At 39.7% G+C, this 26,286-nt stretch overlaps 1 protein-coding gene across 16 annotated transcripts in view; it reads left to right on the forward strand.

Moving 5' to 3' along the window:
- Positions 1–26,286, forward strand: part of PCDH15 (protocadherin related 15) — a 771,473-nt gene that overhangs the window by 372,337 nt on the left and 372,850 nt on the right. For all 16 annotated transcript variants that reach the window (XM_045024749.1, XM_045024750.1, XM_045024752.1 and 13 more), the window contains 2 exons: positions 6,880–6,988; positions 15,069–15,181. In XM_045024749.1, the coding sequence (XP_044880684.1) occupies positions 6,880–6,988; positions 15,069–15,181 (222 nt within the window). The remainder of the gene's footprint in view (positions 1–6,879; positions 6,989–15,068; positions 15,182–26,286) is intronic.

A 26,286-nucleotide genomic window follows, 5' to 3' on the forward strand; every position in this document is an offset into this window, starting at 1 on the left:
TTCAATTAGGGTTGTGTCAATCAAAAAGTAAATATTGCCTTAAGTTTGAAAAATTCATTATTACTGTATTTTCAGGCATATATATATATATTCATTCCATATTCTGGCTGGGGTGAGAAGCCGAAATGCTAAAATGTCTATCTTCCCTTCCTCATCAGCCTGCCTTCTAAAAAACCATGCCTGTATCTTTTCCCTTCTTTCTCTTGCCCGGAGATTGCTAAAGAACACTGCGCCTGTTTTACCTTGGTGTGCATCTGCATCAGGGCAAGCACCAATGGACATGTTTGGACAGTCTGACCTTGCAGTGCAGGAGAAGTACAAAGGGGACAGAGCAGTGGGCCAGGATCTGGCCCATTGTGTGGGAGGGTTTTCTTCTAGCATTTACAGCTGATCTGAAAACACAAACTAGGAAAAATCTTGCAGAAATTCCTATTTTTGTTTGATTTCCAACCAATTCTGTAGACTTGAGGGATTAGATTAGGTTTGAATAAGTATTTTGTGTGTGTGTGTGATTAACTAAAACTCTTAACCTTGTGAGTTTAAACTACCATTTTAGCTATCAGCTAAAGTGTCAAATTAAGGCACATTAGGGGATGGTGTGAATGTGAAGTCATATTGCCCCAGAGGGTTCTGTACCTCTTTGATGCACAGTCCCTTCCAGATTCCCTTGTGCACACAGGGAAGTGTGGTAGCCTTCTCTTAGGATGAGCTCAGCCTACTCTTTCCTTCCTGAGCCCTTTGGGATGATGTGAGCCCTCAGGGATGGACCAGTCTCTGTGCTTCTTGTTCCTGCTCACTGCACAAGGGGCAGGGACATTCTGTTCCTCTGTCTTTTGTTCTCTTGATATGTTTTTTCATATGGTAGCCCTGAAAGAAACTTGTTCTCTGTAAGCAAGTAGCCATATATTGCAAATTTGGATTTTATAGTATTTTGTGACTTGTTAACTCTCCTCTTCATTCACAGTAAGAATTTTAAGGAAACCCACCATTCACTTAAATCTTACATAGTACAGCAGAGCTTGAAAGAAGTAGGCCAGCTTTTTCTTTCTTTCTTTCTTTCTTTCTTTCTTTCTTTCTTTCTTTCTTTCTTTCTTTCTTTCTTTCTTTTTCTTTTTCTTTTTCTTTTTGTAGGATACATACTCTTTATTGGTTAGGGAATTAAGTGTAATTGTTTTGACACTGATAAACAACTTAGTCTTTATTGAGTGTGCTTGTTTTCTTTAAGGCTGTGTATTCAATGAGTTTGTATGAAAATTCTGTATATTGGCAAACAGCACAGGGAAAGTTTCCCAGTGTTTGTCCTTGTAGCTAGCAAACAATTAGGACTTTCCTTGAAAGGATGACCTTTTTGGATGACTACCCTCTGAAAAGTAATTGATTAAAAGGTTTCTTTATGTGAAAGCAATGTATTTTTTTAAGAACTGAATTTCAACAACGAAAACATGAAAATCTTCAATAGTTTATTCAGGCTGTGACCCTGAATCTTTCAGAAGTTGTTTAAGGTTTGGCAGGATCTTGTAAAACTTTCCTGGAATACTAGATTATTTGTAGCATGATGCTTTGGGATTATATAAATTATTAGAGCAAAAACCAGATGCTGCATAAAAGAAGAAAATTAGAGATTACGTAAATGCAGGTCAAGGATTTATATTAAAATAATGTTAACTATCTAAAACAAGATGTCATTCTAACCATCACAAATGTAGTATGCACAGGTAATGCACTGTGAGAGCTTACACTAACTTACCTCACCTGTATGGGGAAGTCGTTATGCACTGAAGACCTTATGTGTATAAAATATGGGAAAAAATCTAAAAGTCTAATAAAAAATAGTTTCACTCTCTCCAATGACAATAGCAATGTTAAAAACAGGATCATACGTGGTTAAAAAAGTCCCTTGTATTGTGCGTATTGCCCTCAGGGTTTTGACTTTGTGCATCATAACAGAATTTCAGAACATATTCACTTCCCTCCCAACCTCCCCAATATTGTTGCCCTAAAGCCAACCAGTATATATTCATGCATACAAAAAGCTATATTAAAATAGAATCAATGTTGAGAAGTCATGCACTCAGGAATTAGGAATTGCTAGAATTAAGGTTGCTTAATAACTTCTCTGTGTGCGCATTATTGTATTGTCTTTAATTACATGATCACATTTTTTACCCAGGATCCTGCCTCACTGAGTTCACAGGATGAGTCTTGGATGTGTAGTTAATGTAGCTGTTGTCTGTAGCATCCCCTGCCTCATTTGTTGTAGAAGATGGAAGATGTATAACTAATGAGGCAGGCGATTGCAGGAGAAGAATGGTCTTGTGGTTTAGGTAGTTGAGTGCTGTCCTGGAGAATTAGCTTCTATCCCTACTCGATGCAGAAATTAGTGGGTGTAGTTATTTAACTTGTCTTACTCTGGATGTCCAATTAGATGATCCTAGTGGTCCCCCTTGGCCTTAAAATCTATGAATCTCAGAAAAAATGGGGAGATTTATTTAACATGAGAAAAACATTGTACTATATGTACTCAATCATAAGCCGGTTTGTTTATAAGCTGACCGCCCCCCCCCTCCCACCCAAGATGGATAAGTAAAAATGGAAAAATTTTATGACCCGTTCATAAGCCGACCCTATAATTCAGGGGTCAGCAAACTTTGGCTCCTGGGCCATCAGGATAAGCTGCTGGTGGACCGAGATGGTCTGTTTACCTCGCGTCCGCAGGCATGGTGGTAAACCTAAGTAAACAAAGTGTCCTGGTGCGCCAGCTGCTTACCTTGACGGGCCAGGACAGCAACTGGTGGGGAAATTTTTTTGGGGGGAAAAGCTAGGGCTTAGGGGAGTAACCCCTGTGACCCCCCCCCGCATGACCCCACCCCTTACCTGGGACCCCCCACACTCTCCCCATCCCATCCCTTCCCACATTATCTGGGGAGGGCCGGGGAGGATGTCTCTGGCCTGGCTGGAGCTGCTCTGGCAGGCTGGGCAGCACGGCTGCAGCCTGATCTGGTGAGCCAGACCGGGAGGCGCAGCCGCAGCATGTTCCAGCAGGATGGGCCGGGTGGCACGGCCGCAGCATGCTCCGGCGGGCCAGGCAGTGCAGTCACAGCCTGCACTGGGGGATGGGGCCGAGCAGCATTGCTGCAGCTGCTTTGGAGGCTGGGGGCAGAGCAGCGTGGCCAGAAGCCAAGAGACTCTGGCCCTGCCTCTTCCCTTCTGGCTCTGCTAGCTGTGCTGCCTCTTTTGGGGGGAGGGGATGTGTCCCACATTTCCCTCCCTGTACCCATTCATAAGCCAACCCCCTTCCCTGGTGCTTCCCTTTTATACTAAAAAAAGTCAGCTTATGAACGAGTTTATACGGTAATTGTTTTCCTTACCCTTGTTTTCAGAATTGACCAGATTCTTGTTTGCTGATGGATTTTTTTCCAGAAAATTCAGCCTGAGGCAGGTGCCAAGGCATAGAAAATTTCACACTGATTGGTTAAAGTTTGGCAAAGTTTTAGACAACTGAAAACAGTGTTTTATAATGGAAACTGTCAGGCAACCTTAAATATATTACTGTACTATCTATAATGATGTCTTAAATGGTTATAGAGCCTTCATCTTGGTGAATTTCAAAGTGCTTTATTATGATCTATTTATACAGGCAGAGTGGTCCTTACCATCTTTTTGAGACTAAGAGACAGCTATAGAACCTCTCAATTTAATGTCAGAGCAACCAGTAAGTAATTTATAATGACAGTAAGTAGAATGAGAGGGAACCATCTGCAACTTAGTGGGAATTTAGGTTGGAGAAAAGTTAGAGCAGGTACAGTCCCGTATGTCACTGAAACATATCCATTCCGGTTTTCTTTGCTTCCTATGGAAATAATGACTTCTGATTTTTTAATTGAAACAAGTTAACAGCATAACATAGGGCTTGATCCTGCAAACACTTAAGCAAATGGTTAGTTCCATTGAAATCAATGGGATTGCTCACGTCATTATTCATGAGTGAGTTACAGCAACCTTAAGAGGTCCATCTCTAGCAAAGATGCAAGTTCTGCTTCCCCAAAAAAGTTAGTTACACGCCTCTCACTGCCCCCCACCATATCTGTTGTTGCTATTGCTGTCTAATGGTCTGAAAGAAAGTGTCAAGTGAGGATGAGAGGGAGTAAATCATAATCTGGGATCAGTGTAGTTGTAGCCGTGTTGGTCCCAGGTTACTATAGAGACAAGGTGGGTGAGGAAATATCTTTTATTGGACCAAATTCTGTTAGTGAGAGAGACAAGCTTTCGAGCCACATAGAGCTGCTCTTCATGTTGCGGAAAGGAACTCCCGGCGTCCCAGCAAAATGCAACTGCTAGCAGCAAATATCTATTCTGCGAATGCTAGCAGAAAATATCTCTAATGGCTGGTGATAGAACAGTAGATGGGGAGGGCTCTGAGTTACTACAGAAAATTCTTTCCCAGATGTCTGGATGGTAGGTCGTGCCCACATGCTCAGGGTATAACTGATCACCATATTTTGAGCTGGGCCGGCTTCCCCTGCAGTGATTTAAAGGGCCCAGTGCTCCAGCCACTGCGGGATCCCTGGTCCCTTTAAATCACCGCCTGAGCCTGGCTGCCAGAGCCCTGGCAGGGATTTAAAGGGCCCGGTGCTCCAGCGGCTGTGGGGAGCCATGGGCCCTTTAAATCACTGCTGGAGCTCTGGCAGCTGGGCTTAGGTGGGGATTTAAAGGGCGCGGGGCTCCTCGCAGTGGCCAGAGCCTCTGGCCCTTTAAATCACCACCCGAGCCCGGCTGCCGGAGCCCCGGGGCTCCGGCAGCCGGGCTCGGGTGGTGATTTAAAGGGCCCAGGGCTTCACACGAAATCGGATATAACACAGTAAAGCAGCGGGGCTCGGGTGTCGCTTTAAAGGGCCCGGCCCCCCCGCTGCTTTACTGCGTTATATCCGAATTCGTGTTATATTGGGTCGTGTTCTATTGGAGTAGAGGTGTGTATAGATATATAGATAGATAGATAGATATACACATACACTTCCTACTGTATTTTCCACTGCATGCATCTGATGAAGTGGGCTTTAGCCCATGAAAGCTTACGCTCAAATAAATTTGTTAGTCTCTAAGGTGCCACAAGTACTCCTCATTCTTTTCACTTTGTGAGAAGTGTTTTCCCACAGGTGATGTGGTGTTTTTGTCTTTTATCATTTTCCTCTGAGAGTTCATTTGGGAGGATAGTGATTTTCTGGTTTCACCCACATAGTTGTTTTTGAGGCATTTAATGCACTGGATGAGGTACACTACATGTGATTGGCATATGTAGGATCCATGGATCTTAAAAAATGTGTTGTAGGGGGGTGTTGAACATTGTTGCAATGGAGATATGTCTGCAGGTTTTACATCTGTTGTTTTGGCAGGGTCTGGTTCTGCTTTGAGTTGGTCTGCCCTGGTCTGTGGGGAGCTTACTTCTGATGATGTGCTTGGAAGAGTTGGGGGTTATTTGAAGGGAAGAAGTGGAGGTTAAGGAAAGATTTCATTCAGAATGGGGTCCCCATCGTATATGGGTTGTAGTTGTTTGATTATATCTTTTATGGGTTCCAGTGCGGGGTGGTAGGTAACAATTATGGGTGTGCGGTCAGAGGGGGTTTTATTTCTGTATTGAGGAAGGTTCTCTTGGGGTGTTTGAGTGGCCCATTACATGACGCTATCTACTTCTCTGGTGGAGTGTCCTTGTTCGGTAAAGGTTGTTTTAAATGTGTTAAGGTGTATATCCCGGACTATGTCTTTGGAACATACTCTGTGGTATCTGAGTGCCTGGCTGTAGATAAGATTTCTTGGTGTGTTTGGGGTGCACAGGATCTAGGAATGTAGGTGTTGTGATCCGTGGGTTTCTTGTATGTGGTTTTCTGTAGAGTTCTATTGTGGAAGCTGATTGTGGTGTCCAGGAAGTAGAGAGAAGTAGCTTGCGTGATGGAAAAGGTGCTTAAAGTGCTCCTCTCAATGACCCAGCTAGATTTTTACTGTATTATGTTTTTGCCATTTTAAGCACTGAAGTCTTTAGCTAATCTTGAGAATAATTCTCTGGTATAACTAAATATTACTGTTCACATTTTACAGATGAGGAAACAGAGTCAACAAAGGTTGAATAACAGGTTGTCAGACTCAGGAGTGGAATTTGGGAGTGCCTACCTTCCACTCCTGTGTCAGTTCACTAGGCCACTGTGTGTCTGGATAATATACATGACTTTATTACAAGGAAATATCTGTCTATCAGAAATATTTCAAATGCACGCATCATGGTACCTAAGCATTGGTTTGAATTTTGTTCTGGGCACATATATTATTCATATTGTTGGCATTTGAATTCATAATGTTTCACAAAATGAGTTTGTATTAATTTTCTGCATATTTTGAAGTATTAATGTATTCAACAGCAATAATTTAGAAGCTAATTAATATCTGACATGATATTGATGAAGGTATTCTTTTTTACTTTGGTCCTGCAAACACTTACATATGGGCTTAACTTGATTACTATGGGTAATCCCATATCAATGGGACTACTCGCAGTAGTAAAGTTCAGTATGTACATATTTGCAGAATTGGGGACTTTATCAGGATATATTATTTTTAAGATAATATGGTTCTTTAAAGAAAAACACAATAGAGACATATGTTCTGTGTTCCAAATTTTTCACCCGCGAAGTTTTTAGTTTTGCATAGTTAATTTTACATTTCACAAAAGATGTGTCCTTATTATTGCATTATATATTTACATGCATGCACATTATTTCTTCAGCATTCAAGTAAATGTCCACTGTAGCAAAATGTTTTTGTACTAAATCTGAAGAACTGCAAGCAGACTTTGTAATTTATCAGCTCTAATTTCCTTAATTTTCATTTCAGACACGAGTGAACCCCATCAATGTCACTCCACCAATAGAAGCTATAGATCAGGACAAAAACATCCAGCCTCCTTCTGATCGACCACGCATCCTCTATTCCATCCTACTTGGTTGGTATCTGCTAATCTTGCTATCATTCATAGTCAGCCATTGTATTAGGATCAGGCAGAGAAAGACTAAGTGGGAAAGCTGAAACACAATAAAAGATTCATGTTGTAGTTGGTAGATATTGTTCTACTCAACAACATTTTTATTGCAGTTCTGGTATTTTATTCCATTTTGGATTGTTAACTATATTGTTATTTATTTAGATTAGATTGACAATCTTATGCTTCATCCAGTGAAAATAAGGAAGCAGTCAAGGAAGGAAAATATGGAAGATGCTTATCCACACCCTCAGTTAGACTGCATTTCAATTCTGCTGAGGAATAGCTAGGGAAGATAATAATAGTAATCCTTGGCTCTTATTCACAGGCACAAACACAAACTAAGTCTTTGTCTACATTACAAATGCTTTGCTGGTACAGGTATACTGACAGAGTCCCATATTGTTGATGTAGCTTATTCCAACAGGAGTTTTGTCGGCATAATAACATTGCTTCCTTGAATGACATTAGGTAGGCCCACAAAAGCACTTTGATTTCTGCATAACTATGTCCGCATTGGGGCATAGGTGCAGGAACTAGCGGTGCTGGGGGTGGTTTCCATCCTATACAGGGTTCACAGTTTGGTTCAATGGCTCTCAGCACCCCCACTATACCAATTGTTCCAGAACCCCTGCACCTGGGGTTTTTGCCTACCTAATGTCATTCAAGGGAGAATGGTTGACAAAACTTTGTAGTGCAGTATAAAAATTGTCAGGGGATGGCAACTAGGGTGAGTTTCCTCTCAAAGCTAAATATGAACTTTTCTGCACAGAGAAATTTGTGTTGTCTTGGTGTCGTACACCTACTCTTTATTTTGTTGTGTTTAAGGTTGTAGCCTGCCCCTTCTCCTCCCTTGCATCAGATTGTCTTAATTGTCCATGGTCTCTTCTGGCCCTGGATGAATGCAGTTCAAGAACGAGTTCATGGAGACACCCCCTTTTTCTTTATTGTGGGGGACTTACACTGTGCCATTTAACACTCTCCCTCTCCCTTTTGGACAGATAGGAACAAGTTTCCCCAATTTTTCCATGGGCTGAAAGGAAAAAGAGCTAAAGCACTGATTGCACTACTTTATAGCTTGCAAACTCTGCTACTGGGTATTTTAAATAAGTTCACAAGAAGCACAATGATATACACTGGTGAATTAAAGAGCCTTCATCTGGAAAGGAGTGAAAGTGGCTTATTCAGCAAATTGAGTAAGATGTATGAGAATGCAGGCTGATATGCTAAGTTTTTGGAGCACTCTTTCAAACATATAATTGAAATGAATTATCTGAGGGTCCTTCCTTTCAGCTGTTTCTCATCACATGGGATTTCCCCCACTGTAAACCAAAATGTATATCTCCCACATAGACATTGTAAGATTTCATGTTAGTGTTATAAATTACTTAAACTAGAAGTGCTGTACCACGAAGTGAGAGAATGTGCTATTTTTTACTAATTAGATGATAATTGAACATTTTATAAGTTTCCTACGTATTTTTCTTGTGGTCTATTGAGTTACAGTCCTACATTTGCACCATGACAGATTGAGTTACAGTCTGCAGTTAGGTCACCCTGACCATTATCCAAGTTACTGTGTTCAAATAAAAATTCACCTAATTTTCCAGTTAGAACTAAGTGTTATTAGCAGATAATTTTCTCTCAGAGAAGCATGTGATTCTTAAGTCCTCTTGCTTTAGCATATGTTTTTACTACAGATTTAACCTGGGCTGTTCCTTGGGTGTTGCTCCCAAATCTCTTCTCAGTCCCACACGCAAGCTTTTGACCAGAATTTAAGGGTGCTTTTAAATCAAACTAGCTGACCCACCCTAGGGTAAAGGCTAAAGTCTACAGAACTAAACTCCACAGTATAGCACTGTAATGCTTGATTTCTGATTGCATAGCATCTGGTATCCTGACATTTGAAAACCTGACACTTGGAAATATTTTACATTCATTGACTTTCAGGAATCGAACCATATTTCGGTAGAGATGATAGGTCTACATATACCCACTGACCCAAACTGTGTGTAGCTAAGGAATAATCTTACTCCTGCCTGATGCATTTTTTTCAATCAGGCCTATCTTTAATAAGATAAATGAATAAATTATATGGTCAACTGGTTTCCAATAGATCAGGGATGGCCAAACTGTAGCTTGTGAGCCACATGCAGCTCCTTTATTGTTACAATGCTGCTCACAGACCCTCCCATGTTCCCCCATTCTCCACCTACCAGACTTTGGGGGAGAGGGGAATTCGGGACCTCTGTCTTGCAGTGGGGTGGTGGGGTATGGGCTTCTGCCAAGCAGGGAGAGGAGTCTGGGGGCTTCAGCCCAATGGGGCACATCTGCTGGGGCTCTGGGCTTCAACAAGAGTGGGGCTGAAGCCCTGAGACCTGGCAGGCACCTCCCGCTGGGCCGAGGCCCTGAGCCTTGGCATGCCTCCTGTGGGGCTGAAGCTCCGAGTCCCAGTATGCACCTCGCACGGAGCTGAAGTCCCGAGCCTTATCAGGTGCTCCCCGGCTCTCCAACTTCAGAAGATTGTTGTATGTGGCTCAGAGGGTCAGTAAGTTTGGCCACCCCTGCAATATATAGTATTGCACATTGACAGCATCATAAATAATTACATAATTTAAACTATTATTGAAGAATTCTTAGCTTCTCTATATACCTAGAAGTACCACATGACATACTAACTGCACATTCACACATGCCAATAATGAAAACACTTTTGAAGTAGTCATGTAGTATATAAGAATTTCAAATAAAGCCTGCATAGGATTTTGATGGGAATAGTCTGCCCTCTTAAGCATAGTAGTGTCTAGGGGTCAGCGAACCTTGTCCCCTGGTATGGTACCTTTAAGATTTTGGGAGGTTTGATGTATGCTAGGAACTAGGAGATTGAAGACTAGAGAGGGAAGGAGTTCTAGGAATAAGTAGTGTTTTGGGGAGAAAAAGTATTACTGTTTCCTTAATGGCCCAGGACCAGGAGCCTTGCAGAGTATATGGGACAAGGCTCCCCTCTCTTCCAGCTAATTGGGATGAGCTTTGGGAAGGGGACCACCATATATGCTGCCTTCTCCCTCATAGCAGATGAATACTACCAGGAGGAGGCTGAAGCCTCCCAAGTATGAAGGTAAATAGACTGACTCGGGGAGAGGGGCCAGCAGAAGGAGAAGCTGGTTGAGTCCCTGGAGCTGATCTAATGTACAATCCAGCTGCAGGAGACCTGGAAGGCTCCTGGGTTAAAGTGAGGCAGAGTGACTGTTCAAAGTACAAGCTAGGTCCAGGAGGAGAGCTAGGAAGAGGGGACAGAAGGGCAGCAAGCCAACAGGACACAAGGGGATGCTTAAGGGCAATGCCCCACCATCAGGTTAAACACTACTTTCACGACTGTCAAAAAGGACCCATAATTTACATGCATCATACATGAAAATTAATTTTTGTACAGTCTGTCTTCACCTAGAGAAACATGCATTATAATAAATCTCCACTGGTGGTATATACAATCAGATTATCCTCACTTACACAACCTTTATACCAAGATAGCTCCCCTGACTATACTACTATTACTCCAGTGTAATTGAGAGGAGAAACAAGATCATAGGTATTTCTTCCCCACTGATAATTTTATAATTATGTATATTATAAGCATTTTATAAAATTGTAGACTCTTCTTCAGTATTGCCAAATCCAAGCATTCCAATATAATGAATCAAGCCCTAAAAAAGTCTTAATATTGGCTTTAAAATCATGATTTAAAAAAACAAGGGTTTTTTTTAATTTTCTCTTCTGGTTTCTGAGCCATTATGGTGCACTTGCTTCATGATTTTTAAGCTTTCCTCCACAATCATGGGATCTAGAAACCTGCTAAGATTTTCAGTCTGTTCCTTCCAGTAGATGGAGTTTTTAGAAAAACACAACAAATATCACAAGACTTGCAATAAAATCTCAAGATCTGACAAAAGCTCTTATTTCGCCTTCTCCATATAGCTAGTTGCTCTCAAAGTCCTTCCTTGCTTCCTCCCGTTTAATTCCTCCAAAATTCACCCTCTCTTTACAGGTCCCCATTGCAACAACCACCGTCAAAACTATTGGTTATCTCACATCTTGATTCCTGTAATCTTCTGTTCTATGACCTCTCTGTCTCTCCTATCCCTTCCTCCTCCAGTTTGTCCAAAATATCTCTTATCAAAGTCCTCTTCCACCAATCTGTCCATATCGCTCTGTCTCCATTGGCTCCCTGTATATTGCTGCATCAAGTTCAAGCTCCTCATCCTTACTTACCATGTCCAACCTCATTTTCCTCCCCTTCTATCATATATCTTTGGTCTTGTTTTCCCTCAGGGACACTTGTGCGTTCTGCATTCAATCCCTTTGCTTCCTCCATTCATCATCTTTCCTCTGTCTAAGCTTCAAACCTAACATTCTGCCTCCTGTGCCTAGAGCAACCTATCAGTTATTATCTGCTGAACACCCAGACCTGCTGGAGGTTCCGCACTTCTGAAAATCAGGCTACTATTTGTAGATGTTTAAATATTGGTATAGGAGCTTAACTTTAGGCATTCTTTTTAAAACAGAAAATGGCTTAAGTTTATAAACTTGACCTTTATACAAGGCTTGTTTGAAAAATTGGAAATTTTTTTTTAATTAATATGGTGTGTGTATGTGGCTGTGTGATTGGTTGTTTAATATCAAAAGGGTTCTAAAGGAACCAAGCAGGAAAAGCAAAATAATCACACAGATAAGACTCCATGAGGAAACAATGGGAGAGCTGTTTATTGTGGGATACACCTTTCTTGGCTCCCCTCCAGCTGAGAATGATGTACTCTTCCCGAGGTTAAGTGTAAGATCAAAGGAGGATCCTAAACTAGAATAAGACCCCAGTCCTAGAAAAGGGAGGGGATTAAGTGTGAGTGACCAGAGCATAATTAAATACTGTCAGGGAAGCAAGAAGACCCACAGAGACAGAGAGAGCATGCTGCTAGCAGGACAGTCTGCTTCTCCCAGCACAGGGATGGCGGTAATTATACTGTATGAAATGTATCAAAGCATGCAAAGAAAACATTAAGGGTTTGGTAAGAGGAAATATTCATATATTCAAAACATAAGCCTTTATTATTTTTACCCTTTGCTCCAGGTGCTTTATAATGTTGTGTAAATGAATAACTAATAGTTTGTTTTGAAGGTGCTGTTTCTGTGTCCAAAGGGAAGCTTACAGGTGCCAAACTCAGTCAGGTCTGTTGCATTGACATGGTTGTGTTATGGAGGCTGTCACCCAGAGATCCAATCCCCGAGTGGTTGAACTGCTCTGAGAGAGGGTTGAAAATACATCCTCCTGTGTGTCTGTGAGCCTCTGTCTGTTTCTCTTCCAGTCTGGTTCTTTCTCATGTGTATGGTGGATGCCCTGACTTCTCCTGTTGTAAAGAGTTTGGGGCTACGCTGGAGACTGGGCTAGTGCCCTTAAGGCTGGCTCTGATATTCTCACAGTCTTTGCTCTCCAGACACACCTCTAGGATGAACTATCTATTTCCATATATGTTAAAGAAATACCTTACTAGTGACAAATACAGATACAGTGATAACAATTATTAAAGAGCACCGCCACACCTTTCACAGAGGGATCCAGTCAATAATCCATTTATGAATACTATAAATATAAATATTTTAGATACTTAAAATTATATATATATATACACTCTCAAGTAACTGATATTTGTAGTATTTACAAGATACAGTGCATGATCGTGTGGTGTGAAGTTTTTATCATCACTTGTTTAAAATGGCCAGTATAAGGTATTTGTTGTCTCACCACTCTTGAGTACTATGGCCATCTCGAACTAATCAAATCTTTATAACGTATTATATCAGTACTTGTTTTGTTTGTGGGTGAGTGTATATATATGTGTACACAGGTATGTGTATAATATTTTACATATATTATGTCCATCTCCTGTGAATTAAACATTTAACTCTTGTGTACACCTGTTTTCCATTAAATGTATTTTGTAGTTTTGTTACCAGCATTGGGAGCAACAGATTTTTCTGGATACTTCTATAAAGTAGAATACACCATTCATGCTATTCTCTCTCTCTCTCTCTCTTTGACATAGATGAAAATGCCTATTCAGTACAAGATACTGCTTTTTCAATATGCTGTAACAAAGATGATCAGGGTAGATTTTAGCTCACACATCGAGTTTCTTTAGACACTGTCAGAGTTGATAGCTTTCACTCCCTGTGGCAAGGCTCTTAAAAGGGTAGAATTTCCATAATGGAGCCCAGGGCTCCTGCAAAATTCTAGTCCTGCAATAGGTTTTAGCTTTTGGAGAAACATAATTTCCTGTACAATAAAGCTTGTAGATCACCACTGTGTATGGGTCTGTACAGTTCCACTTAACAGAGGCAAACATTACCAATAATTTTGTTGTTAATCCCTTCAGCAATATGTGCAGTACTCCCATAATAAACCTTTCTGGAGCACTTGGTAATCTGTGGTGAAAAAGTGCTGTCTTTGTATTCTGCCAAAGCTGTACTTCAAGTACTACCTTTTTTACCTCAACCTTTTCACCTCTGCATACCTCTTCTCTTTTTTTTCCCTAAATCCTAAAAGCAAAAACTCTGTAAGTAGAAAATGACTCCATTATATTGTCTCTGGACAAATTTACAGACCTGCACATGGTTACCTTTATGCACTTTGAGTATCCCATTGAAGTTAATGGGACTTCTTACAGTGCATAAAGTTAAGTACATGTGTAAATCTTTGCACAATGGGCCTAACCTATCACATAGCAGTTGTTTACTGAGATCAGCAGTGAGATATTTTCTTCTTTTGTTTATCTGATCCTACCATTCTAAAATACCTTTTAAAAATGGAAAATCACTCTTTTGAGTGACTCTTCACTCTGGTTTGTACAGTACTAAGTATATTGATGGTGTTCAGTAAATAAAATAATAGAGTGCAATATTCTGACTTTGTTATTCAGTAGTAAACTGAAATATTTGTTTAGGTGTAAGTGCTATCTCTTAGGAACTGGGCTAAAATCGGTTATGTCCACCACAAGTGAAACAAACATGTTTGCTCTCAACTGACTCACAGGTGAATAGTTGTTCTCATCTCAAACAGTCATAGGACTTGGTCTGGGAAAACCTCTGGGAGATGGCTAAAAAGGAGATTTCTGTGTCATACCTTTGGAAAATGGGGTCCTGTGCGTTCACAGTGGCTCTGAGTTCCTTATTCTCTGGAGCACAGCTTCAACAGAGTTATGCTTTCAAGGTTTCTGCAGTTGACTGCTACACTAGTGCCCCTTCTCCCCCTTAAGGGGAATCCTCACCCTGCGAGTGGGGTATGGAAATGTAAACAGCTTTTGGCTGTATACATGTCCACAGAGAACTCTGATGGGGGGCAGGAGGAAAAAATGTACATCTGCCACTCTGGACCTGCCCTACTTGTTCCTTCTGTGGTCCAACCCTTCCTGTGGTGATACCAACCAGTATAAGAGGACCTAAGCAAAGCCTGAGGGAATGTGGAGGGAGATGCTGCCATGAACTTTACTGAGACCTCTTTCCATGCAGAGGAATGAAGTCCGTGTAGTCCCTTTTTGCACAGATCTCAGTGACACAATCAGACACACCATTTGGCACACCTGGTATTCTCCTCTCATAAAGGGAACAAAAGGAATGTTCAAGGTCATAAGTGATGATGTTTTAGTGACATGGTCAATAATTGCCTTCTGTAAGCTTTATTCTAACCAGTGCTATTAGATGAACACTGTCATGAACACTGACTATAAATCCTCAAATTTGTTTTTAAAATGTGAAAACAGCTGTTGTTCAACTTTTGAAAGTTACAAAAGAAATTATTCTATTTTTATTAGTTTTGTGCAAGATCTGTTCTTTCTTTCTCATATACTGCATGATCTTTTTACCCCTTTACTAATTGAATTTTATTTTATTCCTTTGTTAGTTAATGAGTGAAGTAAATATACTGTTTAAATAAAGCTGTTACACACAGTACTTATTTCTCTCAATTATGTTTTCAAACCTCAATATCTTTTTGCAGGGACTCCTGAGGATTATCCACAATACTTCTGTATGAATCTTACAACAGCTGTACTCAGTCTCCTAAAGCCAATAAACAGGGATTTACACCAGAAATTTGATTTGGTTATTAAGGTAATTTCAACTGAGTTCTCATTTCCATACGCTTGCGAAACTGCTTAGCAATAAAATCTCTGGAGAAAATTGTGGATATGTTCTTTTTTTTTTTGGTAGTCAGTTAATAAACAAATCACTTCTAGAAAAAAGGTAAGGTGCACTTTTGAAAAGGAACTATTTAGGATTCATGATCCTTTACAAATATTTACTATTATTTTTTGTTATAGTACAAGCAAAAAAGTGCAACTTGTATGTTTGTTTTTTATCAATATAGTTGAGACAAAAGGGTTTATGCATTTTATACTTCACATTTTTCCACTTCATTTAAACTTTGTAAGTATATCTAATATGTATACTTAGGAATATTAATTATAAAGATAATATTCATAATACTGGTACAGAGTCAGAAAAAACAATGTACATATATCATAGGAGAATTTAATATTTAGAGATGAAGGAGAACAAGGAAGCTCAGATCCAGATCCAGGAATTCAGTGTTGGCCTAACTGTGCTCCCAGTGAAGTAAATGGGAGCAGAGTTAGGTCAACATTGAGTTCTTTTGAGCATCCCACTCATAATATATGGGTTCAAGCCCCTTTCTGTTTGTTTTTCTATCCTTAATTTCAAAATGAGTCAGGATAACATTCTATAACTTGAATTAATTAATTGATGTGGAACTAAATGCATACAAAAAATAACTGTGAAAACAAGGTGGGGGTAGCCCCTGCAGTATCTTTGAAAAGTATTGTTATCTACAGTACTGAATTCCATTTTAGTAAATGTGGGACGATGGGTCTCAGTGTTGTTTTCTTTCCTCATTTGAAACTTAGAAGTAATGGAATAGGCAGTATTGAGATTTATATATCCAAATATCTGCATGAAACCTCACAGAGTAGTTTTATTGTGGGTGTACCCTAAAATATTTATGCTTTGCTTAAGGATACAGTGATAGCTGCCTAAAGGGAGCAACAAATTTCATTTGCTAAAAGATGTGGTTTTGTAATAAAGCAAAATTGTATTCTGTACATTTGGGATAATCCCTTAGGAGGTTGCCTAATGATGCAGAAAGTTGTAGAGGTTTTGCTGCATTTATTAGTAGGTATAGAAGCAAATAATGTGTTATGGAATGTAACAAATCGCAAATATTTACTTTAATTTGTATGCTGAATCAGAGAGAATATTGTAGTGACTGAGTCCAAGTTTAATACTGTAGCATTCTGGAAAAGGGTCGGCTGCCTCCTGCGCAACCCCTCATGGACAGAGGTCACTCTGTAGTATACTGCTAACAATTTTTCAGGGCTCCTTAACTCTCAGGCCACAGGTAATAAATGGGACCCTGGGGGGAAATGTTTTGAGTCCTTAGATACTGGCCCTCCAGGCCATAACGCCAATTCAGTTGCACTTTCCCTTTAAGTAGAGAGCCTACAGCACTTTTTCCCAGAACTAGGTCCCAATTCAGAGCCTCTCTGGTTTTACCTGTCTGGAGCTCAGCCTCTCACAGTTAAGATCTCAAGTAGGAACTGGGCCCAGTACTCCCAGGATTTACCTGGTTGACACCCAGCCTTCCTCAGCCCTCTGGTTCTGGCTACCAGGCCCAAACTCTTCTCTCAGTCAGGGTCTCTAGCAGAAGCCTCCTGCTCACTGCAGTGCATCCCTTTCACAGCTCCCTTGACCTCAGGGTCTTTCCTGCAGCCCTCCAGCCCTAAAGGAGTAAACCATCCCTGAGGGTGCACATTCCAAACTGTAATCTCTTTAACAACGGGAGGTTTTTACCTTTCTTGAAAATTAGTTTAGTACTATTATCATAACCAAGTTGTAATACAACAGTTATGCTGATATGACTATAGTAATTTAGGCCAAAATTTTTAAAGGTATTTAGGCGTTGCTGGGCTCAGAGTTGCAATGTCTAACTGATTTAGGACCCTAAAAGTCATTTTCAAAAGAGATTTAGGTACTTAGGAGCCTAAATTCCATCAACTGCCAATTCCTTTTGAAAATGAGTTAGGCTCCTAAATCAGGTGTTACAATGCTGAGCAATGACCTATATACTTTTAAAAATCTGGCCCTTAGTAATTTGTGAGCCATTTATTAATTCAATTTAAACTTTGCAATTAACTTTATTTTTATGCAGTGTGACTTGATCATTTCTCTTCTGTCTGATCTCTTATTTTATACTGTGTATAAAATTATCCTTGGAGTATCCTCCTCCTCCCTCACCCCCGCCCCCTCAGAGTCCTGTTTAATGTGTCCTAGTCCCTCTTAATTTTTATTTCTTTTTGCCTTCTATTGAATGAATGTGTTTTTTTGGTTTTGTCTGTTTGTTTTGGACCTCTGGTGCCAAAGATGTACGTTGGAAAGTATGTTACCATATGGTGTAAATGTGCACCATGTTAAAATCCATCGGCATTATTATATTTTTCTATGGTAGGAAAGCAACAAAGTTCAGGGATACCTAAAATATATGGATCCTTATGGAAATCTTGCCCAGTCCTTTTGATATTTCCCTCCTATGCCTCCTATCCTTCCTTCTGTCTCCTGTCAACACAGTTACATATTTCTCACATCTCCCCATTTCCTGTCCTTGTCTTTCTGTTTTTGACTGGGCTGACCCGAGAGTGCCACCACACAGGACCCCACTGTTACCATATACTCTGAGCACATATTTCCAGGTCTAGCCCTATTCTGAAAATCCCCTGCTTCATGACCCCAAACACAGAAGTAGTGGAAAGAGGAAGGTGGTCAGTGATGAAAGCCCAACTTCCTTCTTTTGCTAAAGGACAATCTCTGGATTTACTGATGCTGGGAAATGGATAGGGCCCCCATTAAGCTATTTCCTTGCCCAACAGTGTTGGGATTCCCTATGAGACTTTTTTCCACCATGCTTATCCAGAGCACCTTTTTCAGTTTTGGGAGAACACTTCATCCAGTTCTCTGGGATCCAAAAAAAATCAGTTTGACTCCAGATTTAATCATTCAGGTTATTTATTTGGCATACAGCAAAGCTATGCTGAGTTGATCAGACTCAAGTGTTAGGGGATGGGTATAGGGCATACCATATCCGAAGTTGCAGAGAAACCCTCTCCCTTCATATACATTTACACATCTCATTGCATTTACTATACATTGCATCACACTTTTTTGGAGTTGGCTTGGTCACTTTGCAGGAACCAATCCCTGTACAGCATGCTCTGTCCATAAGAGGGTTCATGCTTGAGCTCCTCCTTACATTCCTAAATTGTCTTGTCGATTGTTAGTAAATGGTTCCATGGGAGTGCTCCCTCTTATCTTAGCTGGTTCAGACATTCTTTTTGAACCTTATGATCTGTTTATCTCCCTAATTCTGTTCTCCAAGAAATGAGGCCTCCCTTATGTGTTAATTACTCATGTCAGGCCAGGCCTCAACTACGAGCCATGCGCACACCACCATTTCTCGAAGAAAAACAGATCAGTGTTCTGTTCCCTTTCCCTAGGAGCTGAGTGCAGTCCAGTTCCTCCATTGATTATGGTTGCTTGCTAGTTGTAGTACTTCTTCCCAGGTGATACCAGCACATTCCATATTCTCCATCAGTATCTTTTGCAAGTTCTTGCTTGGCCTTTCTTGCTTTCTCTTTCCTTCCTTGGATACCCAATTCAGTGTTTGCTTAGCATGTCTCCCATCTTCTGTACAATATACATGTTGCAACCACTTGAGCCTTCTTTCTTTGATGATATTTTCTAACATGGCCTGCTCTGTCAGATTCCTTAGTTTTGCATTTATTTTGTTTTTTCCATGAATTGTATAGCATCTCCCTCATCCATCTATGTTGGGCAGTCTCCAATCTCTGAGTCTTTTCTCCGTACGGCAGTGTGCTCAGTCCAACTACATGGTATAATCTGACCTTTAGTTTAGTATGGAGACCTCTGTTTGACCAAATGCTGTTCAAACAGGAGTAATTTTTCACTCAGTCAGTTGTGAATGGGGAGGAATGGTTGCTGGTACCTCTAGGTCTGTCTCTCCCCTCCGTCCCTGGGAGGGGAAAGGTGTGTACGTGCTGCGGAGCAGAAGAGACTAAGGAATTATTCTCTTCCTAGTACTGTCTCTACTCTACATGCACACAAAACGAGGTATGCTGTTTGATATATAAGCCTGAGGTTAAAAGATGAGGACAGATATTGAGGTGCAGCTGAAGGGCAACCGTGAACACAGTCTAAATGATGGCTGACAGATAAAGAAGTGATTGTGGAGGGTTTGGGTTTGAATGAAAGAGTTACATATGTAAAAAGGTGGGGGAAAGGTTCGTATAGAGAAAAAAGGGAAGGAGAGAAGGAAGAATGGGAAAGAAGTGTCTTAAAGAAAGAAGGGAGAGTGAAAAGTTTGAGGAGAGAAAAGAAAGGAAGAGGAAAGGAATAAAACCCCAGGGAAAACTTCTGCAAAAATGTAATTGTATATTAAATGTGTTGGCAACTGTTACACGACAAGTATATTCATTAATAAATATGTAATTATATGTGTTTGCATTATATAACTAGTTATATTATATTGTTATCACATCATGAGGTTCAGTCCAGACTAGTGTGGGGTTATGTCACCACCTGCCCCGCAACCTTGGGTGCCTCACAATGCTTTGCTGATATAGCACCCAACTTGAGTCCCTCACAAACAGCATGCAGGTCACAACCTGAGTATCTGAATATATCTGCATCCAGCCAGCAACACTCCAGTCACACTCTGGCTTCTACCAGCCTTGGTTATCACTTGCAAGGTGACTTCAACACACTCCCAGTCCCGGATTTCCCCCAAAATGTGTGTTCTGCGCTGTCCAGCCCTCTCCTGGACAGCTCGGGTGTTATAGGTCCCTTGCCTCATAAGGTTTGCTACTTCAATTGGAGTTACCAAACAATTCAATTTCAACACAGCACTGGATTAGTTTTTTTATTAAAGAATAAAACAAGTTTATTTAAATACAAAGAGAGGGATTTTAAGTCACTATGCGTAGAAGGCATTGAAGTCAGAAATGGTTACTAGAGAAATAAAGATAAAACTCTTTCTAGTAACTAAGGCCTGGTCTACACTACGGGAGGGGGGTCGAACTAAGGTACGCGACTTCAGCTACGCGAATAGCGTAGCTGAAGTCGAACTACCTTAGTTCGAATTTCCTACCTGTCCAGACGCCGCGGGATCGAACTCCGCGGCTCCCCCGTCGACTCCACTACCGCTGTTCGCGGTGGTGGAGTTCCAGAGTCGACGGGAGCGCGTTCGGAGTTCGAACTATCGCGTCTAGATTAGATGCGATAGTTCGAACTCCGAGAAGTTGAACTCTCCACGTCGACCCGGCGGGTAAGTATGGACCTACCCTAAGACTTAACAAGCTAGGTTCAAGGTAAAATTCTTACTACATGTTCCCAGCACAGGCTTGACCAAATTGTCAGGTCAGAACCCATCCCAAAGTCCAAAGACTGGTTCCCTTGTCATCTTATGTGAAAGAAAGTGAGAGAGATAGACAGAGATCCACTCACCCCTCACTTTACATAGTCCTGTTGCCCTTTGAAGTGGATTCTTCTGAGAATTACCTTTTAAAGCAAAGTTTATTCAAGGAAAGTGACACAGAATCTGAGGTGAAGGTGCCCCCATACTCTTTCTTCTCTCCATATGTGCTGAAATGCAGATTTGCTTTGTCTCCCTCTTGCTGTCTCAAGGACTCTGTGTACTACTTATATGTAAATGGAGGTAAACACACATTCCTTTCTTTAAGCTAGACCTACTTAATCACTCCCACCTAATTAGGGCTAAGTGGGTTTGAACATATGTTACCAACATCATACAGGGGGAATTCATAACTTTACATATAATGTTGCTACATACAGTTCACCATGATATTATTGACCAGTGAGTTATTAATTTTCAAATGAAACGTCACAAGGCATATTTTCTACAAAGATTATTACAATAGTGCATAGAGTATGAATACAAGGGTGCATTCAGTCACAATTGTAGCCATGAGCTTTACTGGTGCCATCTGAGGCAACATTAACTATTGAAGGAATTAACACTTGGCACAATTTGGCACAGACTAGGCCTCCTCAGACCACAAAGAGAGCTCTAATCTCTGACTATCTGAAATGGCAGCTAGCCAAAAACATGTTGCTGAGACCCCAAGATGTCAAATAACTAATAGGAACAGAACTCTTAAAACTATCTTTGGACATTTATGAAACACAACAAAGTCATGATTCAGGATCCCAAGCCCTCACTTGGATAGACACAGGCCCAATTTCTTGGAGATGTTGATGATGAATATACGAGATACCCAGCATTCTTTCCTGGTTGTTCTGAGGAGAACAAAGTATTTGCAGTGCTATAGCTGTGCTGGTTCCACAGCATTACAGAGACAAGCTGAGTGAGGTAATGTTTTGTATTGGACCAACCTCTGTTGGTCCAATACAAGATATTACCTCACCCAGTTTGTCTCTGAGAACAAGGGATTACAGTGCTATAAGGGGGGGAAACACAATTGCAGATCCACTGCTTGTTGGCATTTTGAATGATCCAGCACCTGGTTTTACTTTCTTTCCATATTTGATTATTTGGTAAGTGCAGTAATCTAAGTGCAATTGAAGCTATTACAGTTTTAGAATGAAATAAAATTTCCAATTATAGAAATGGATTATAAAATAAACATACTAGATTATATTCAGTTATTTTTATCTATCAGAGCATAGCTGTCATTGGGATGTATAAAACGCAAATGGATTCATGGCTAAACAAAAATGCACGTGCAGTTCTGGTTCAAACCTGCCACAGTAAAACCTGATTTTGTTTTGTTTTGATTTTGTTTTACAAATTCAGTGACACTAGTGCAGCCAAACATGTGCATACACTACATCAATTAAAAAAAAAGATCAGTTACACAAATCTAGTGATACATGTTTTGTACCTTAATAACAAGCCGTATTATTAAAGGACATTTTTACAGGTATTGTTAGATTTAGATTGCTGCGTTTTTTGTTCAGTCAAGGGTGTAATAAGCAGACATAATAATATTCTGACTGCTTGAATAATAGTAGTTTAATACAGTACTACTCAGGGATCCATTGAATTGGTACAATGTGGGAGTTTTGCTCCATATCTGGTTTTTAAGTATCTCTCATTTAATATTACTAGGTTTATGTTTTTCATTGTACTTGAGTTGATGTTGAATTTAATCTCATTTTATTTGGAAGGGGGAAATGTGTAACTCAGAAAAACATTTGTATTTAAGCTTCAAATTAACCAGTTCAAAAGACACAATAGGTGTAACACCTAGACTATGTCTCTGCCTCTGATATCAGATCAGTATGTTGCCCAAAGGACAAAGGATAAAAGCGAAATGGGGAAAACAAGTTTTACTAAAACATAATTGTTAGACCATATGAAGACTAATTTGACAACAGTCAGGACTGTACAGTATCTGAGAAAAGACCTACTTAGTCAGAAACATGTAACCATAGGAATGTTCTAACTTTCAAGAATTTGTTTCCCATCTAATGTTCTATTCGTTCCCTTTTTTATATTGTTTTTTAAATACCAAAAGTGTACCTGACACGTTTTGTATGTGAAGTCAATCCATGCTTTGAAAACAGTTATTTAATATTCGTGTAGTTTGAAGATGAATACATGCACAGGCAGAAGTGCCACATTTGTCACAAATGTAAACTCTAATTGACTACAGAGTTGGAAACTCTTCTGACTGGTTCAATGGACACTAGCTTGGTTAGTAGATTCTATAGGACAGTAAAGGAAGGACAAGCAAATATTATTGAAGAAAGATGGAAAAGAAATGCAAAGATAATATTTGCAAAAGAGTGTTCCCAAGCTGTGCAGAATGTATAAAACTATTCCATGTAATTGGAACAAGCACAGTTTTTATTGTTCTTTTGGGGAGTAATGTTTTTTGTTTCACACAAAAGTTGTATTTCCTTCACATTACATAATAAGCCACCAGAACAATTGGGACAAATGTAAAAGGGAATTGCATTGGAGTTGCATATGTTCTAAATGTCTTGTAATACAGAAGTACTAGAAAAGATGTATAGTATTTTGTCTGGTATATACCATATTTACATATATTGCTTGTTTAGAGTGTGTTTTCTTTCAATAGATTGATTGACATTCATCTGACAAATTCATAGATGACTGTGTGTGTCTATTAGTAATAATAAAAAGACCCTGGTTAAACAACTGACAATAGTGACAGCCTCTACTATACTAGATTACACAAAACAATTACAATGCTATCTCACCACATAGCTAATAACTTTTTATCTTAACAAGGGCATGGAAACTTCTAAAGAAAAACAAGCTTTGATATTAGATTATATAAATATGTGTATGAACATATATTCATAATATAATTATTATAAAACTATAATCAAGCATTTTTTTCTTTATTAGTGTATATACCTCTTTATATTTTTAATTGATCTTTATAATGCGAGTGAGAATTCAGATCATTGTAGAAAGATTTTTTGCTGAGCAGTGAAAGTGCAAGGGTGCATCTAAACTGAAGTCTTGATCTTGGCAATTGCTGGGCATCTACTAAGTGCCCAAAATTCCCATTAATATCAATCAGAGTTACAAGGGCTCATCAACTCTTGGGAGGAAACCATTGCCATTCTTTTCATAAAATGATTGAAAATCACTTGTTCCTGCAATTGCTCAGCTCATCTACACAGCACCACCATTTCTGACACAAGCAAGTTAGTGCATACACACTGAACCTGCCTTACAGTCATGGCTATTTAAGTATATTTTGAGTTTTCCAAAAGCACCGATTTTCTAAGTTAATAACTGCTGGGAAAAGAAGTCATTGGGTAATTTCCAAAATGGCTACTTCAATCACTATTGTGTTGTGATGGTTGAAAGGCATTCTAGCCTTGCTGATATTAACCTCAGAACAGATCACATCATAAAATGGCAGTGGCAGAGCCAACTCTGTAGTAGCAATCAATTTCATAAGAATTTAGATGGGAACAATGTCCAGACTATATTGGATAGAATTCAGCAGATCAAATTTCAAAGTTTCAAGTAAATTACTTTGGGATCTTGCCCCACAACAAGCAGTGTGTCAAGCAACTTAAGGGTAATGCTTGCTTAGCTCACTTTCTGGCCATGAACCTTTCTCAAGTGGAGTGCTATTTTGTAACAAAAGTAGATCCTATTCTAATCTGTGGCTGGTGTCTTGGTGAGACTATGAGCAGCTGAAAAATGTTATGAGGAAAGTCAAAATGTACTATCTGGGTGTGGGGATTAGCCCATGTTCAAGTCTACCCAGATGAGAGCTCCAATTCCAATGGACAGAAAATGGTTATATGATGTGGAACCTGGCTACAATTGTAGAGTCCAGCACACTGGCACATGTTTAATATGGGCAAGCCTATGGAGGGGAGACATTATTAAAGACATTTTAGGATGTTTCATTGCCCACAAGACCATTCCTCAAGTAACAGAATGTTTTTTAAATTAATGTGTTCATTCCTTGCCCATCACAAGAAACAGTATGTCAACCAGAAAGGCCAGTATACCACTGTGTATGTAGGTATGCTGGATCAGAGAGGCATATTCCTGGGCATGTTTCTTTATTTTTACATCAGCAGGCTTTGCAAAGTGCATGATTTTCACAAACTCTAGCTTACAGGAAAAATGACTGTCTTTCTTCCACTGCTTTCAGTAGAGATTATTTGGGTTCTCTGTTCCTTTTGTGATTCTTATTGATATACCTATCCATTATTCCCTTCGCTACTGAAATTTTACCCAGATTACATCAAAAGATTCAAGCACCGACACTTGCTGATATGGTTGTTGAATCAAAATATGGTTAAATGTGCCTTTGGAAAGCAGAAGGTGAGGTGGACATAGCTTCTAAAGTGCAGTGACTCATCCCCAATATTATTTTGGTTGGCTGTGCTTTGCATAATATTAGTTGAACCAAGAACAATTTTTTTTCTTTGTGAGAATTGAATTAGGAGGCAGAAAGGTCTCTTGCAGATGTGAAGTACAGCATTACTGAGAGTATCAGGAAGAAGAAAATGATAAGGGATGCCCACTGCCAATACTTCATTACTGTAGCAACCAGGGGGAGGAAAGCATTAATAGACATTCAGTGCCAATAGTAGTTACAGTCAACAACAAATTACAAAGAGCATTAAGAGATTTTTCAACACCTGTTTCCTGATTATGTATAAAGTTCGCTTACTTCATCATGTTTTGATATGGAACAGCTGGGCAATGACAGTATAATTATCAAATCTTTTAATGTAGTTCTCTCACACTTATTAAAACCTTTCATCTATGTTAGTTTCCTCTACTTTATCACTGATGAAGAGACAAATTTAATTGCAAAACTTCTAAAACATTAAGTAGTCACAAAGCTGCACCCAGTAGGATTCAGCATAGGAAATATTATAGGTGCATATATTGGGGATCTGTAATATCTAAGAAGTAACTGTAAAATATATTAAATATTATGGTTTACCAGAGAGGGGTAGAGAAAAGATACAAAGGCTGGTAGTTTGGTTGAGGGCACTTCGGCTGATGTGAGGACATACACCTAGGTTACTGCCTGGAGTGATGGTGGTGAACTAACAGAGAGAGAAAAAAAAACATAAAAAAATGTCTTTCTGTTTGTCTTGCTAGTTATCTCAAAGCTGAAAATAAAGTTCCTATCGTTTCATCATATAGCTAGTGTAATTGTCACCACTAATAAGTTGTTCTGTATCCACAATTGCCACATGTATCTGAGATTCCAAAGAATCCTCTTCTGAATATAGGAAAAAACTGCTTAGATAGTATCACAGAATGTTCAGTTTTTCTTTATACACAGAACATTAATAGCATTGGTATCCTAGTTACCGCTGCTTGGTAACTGTGCTTTAAGATTGACTTTTTATTTCTATACCATACAGCACAGCACAACAGGAGAGGCCAGATTCTCATTTTATGTAAATGAATTTTCTTCCATTTACTTTCATTTAGGATTATCAACTTTGCCTCTCTGCACTAAATGGGCATTTTTAATTATGTACATCATTCAGAATATGCTATAGTGATTGCATGGTCAGTATTTTTCTTTACTCAAAGTAAAGAGGAGAGAAAGAGATTTTATTAT

The sequence above is a fragment of the Mauremys mutica genome, chromosome 7, assembly GCF_020497125.1.
Source record: "Mauremys mutica isolate MM-2020 ecotype Southern chromosome 7, ASM2049712v1, whole genome shotgun sequence".
NCBI lineage: Eukaryota > Metazoa > Chordata > Testudines > Geoemydidae > Mauremys > Mauremys mutica.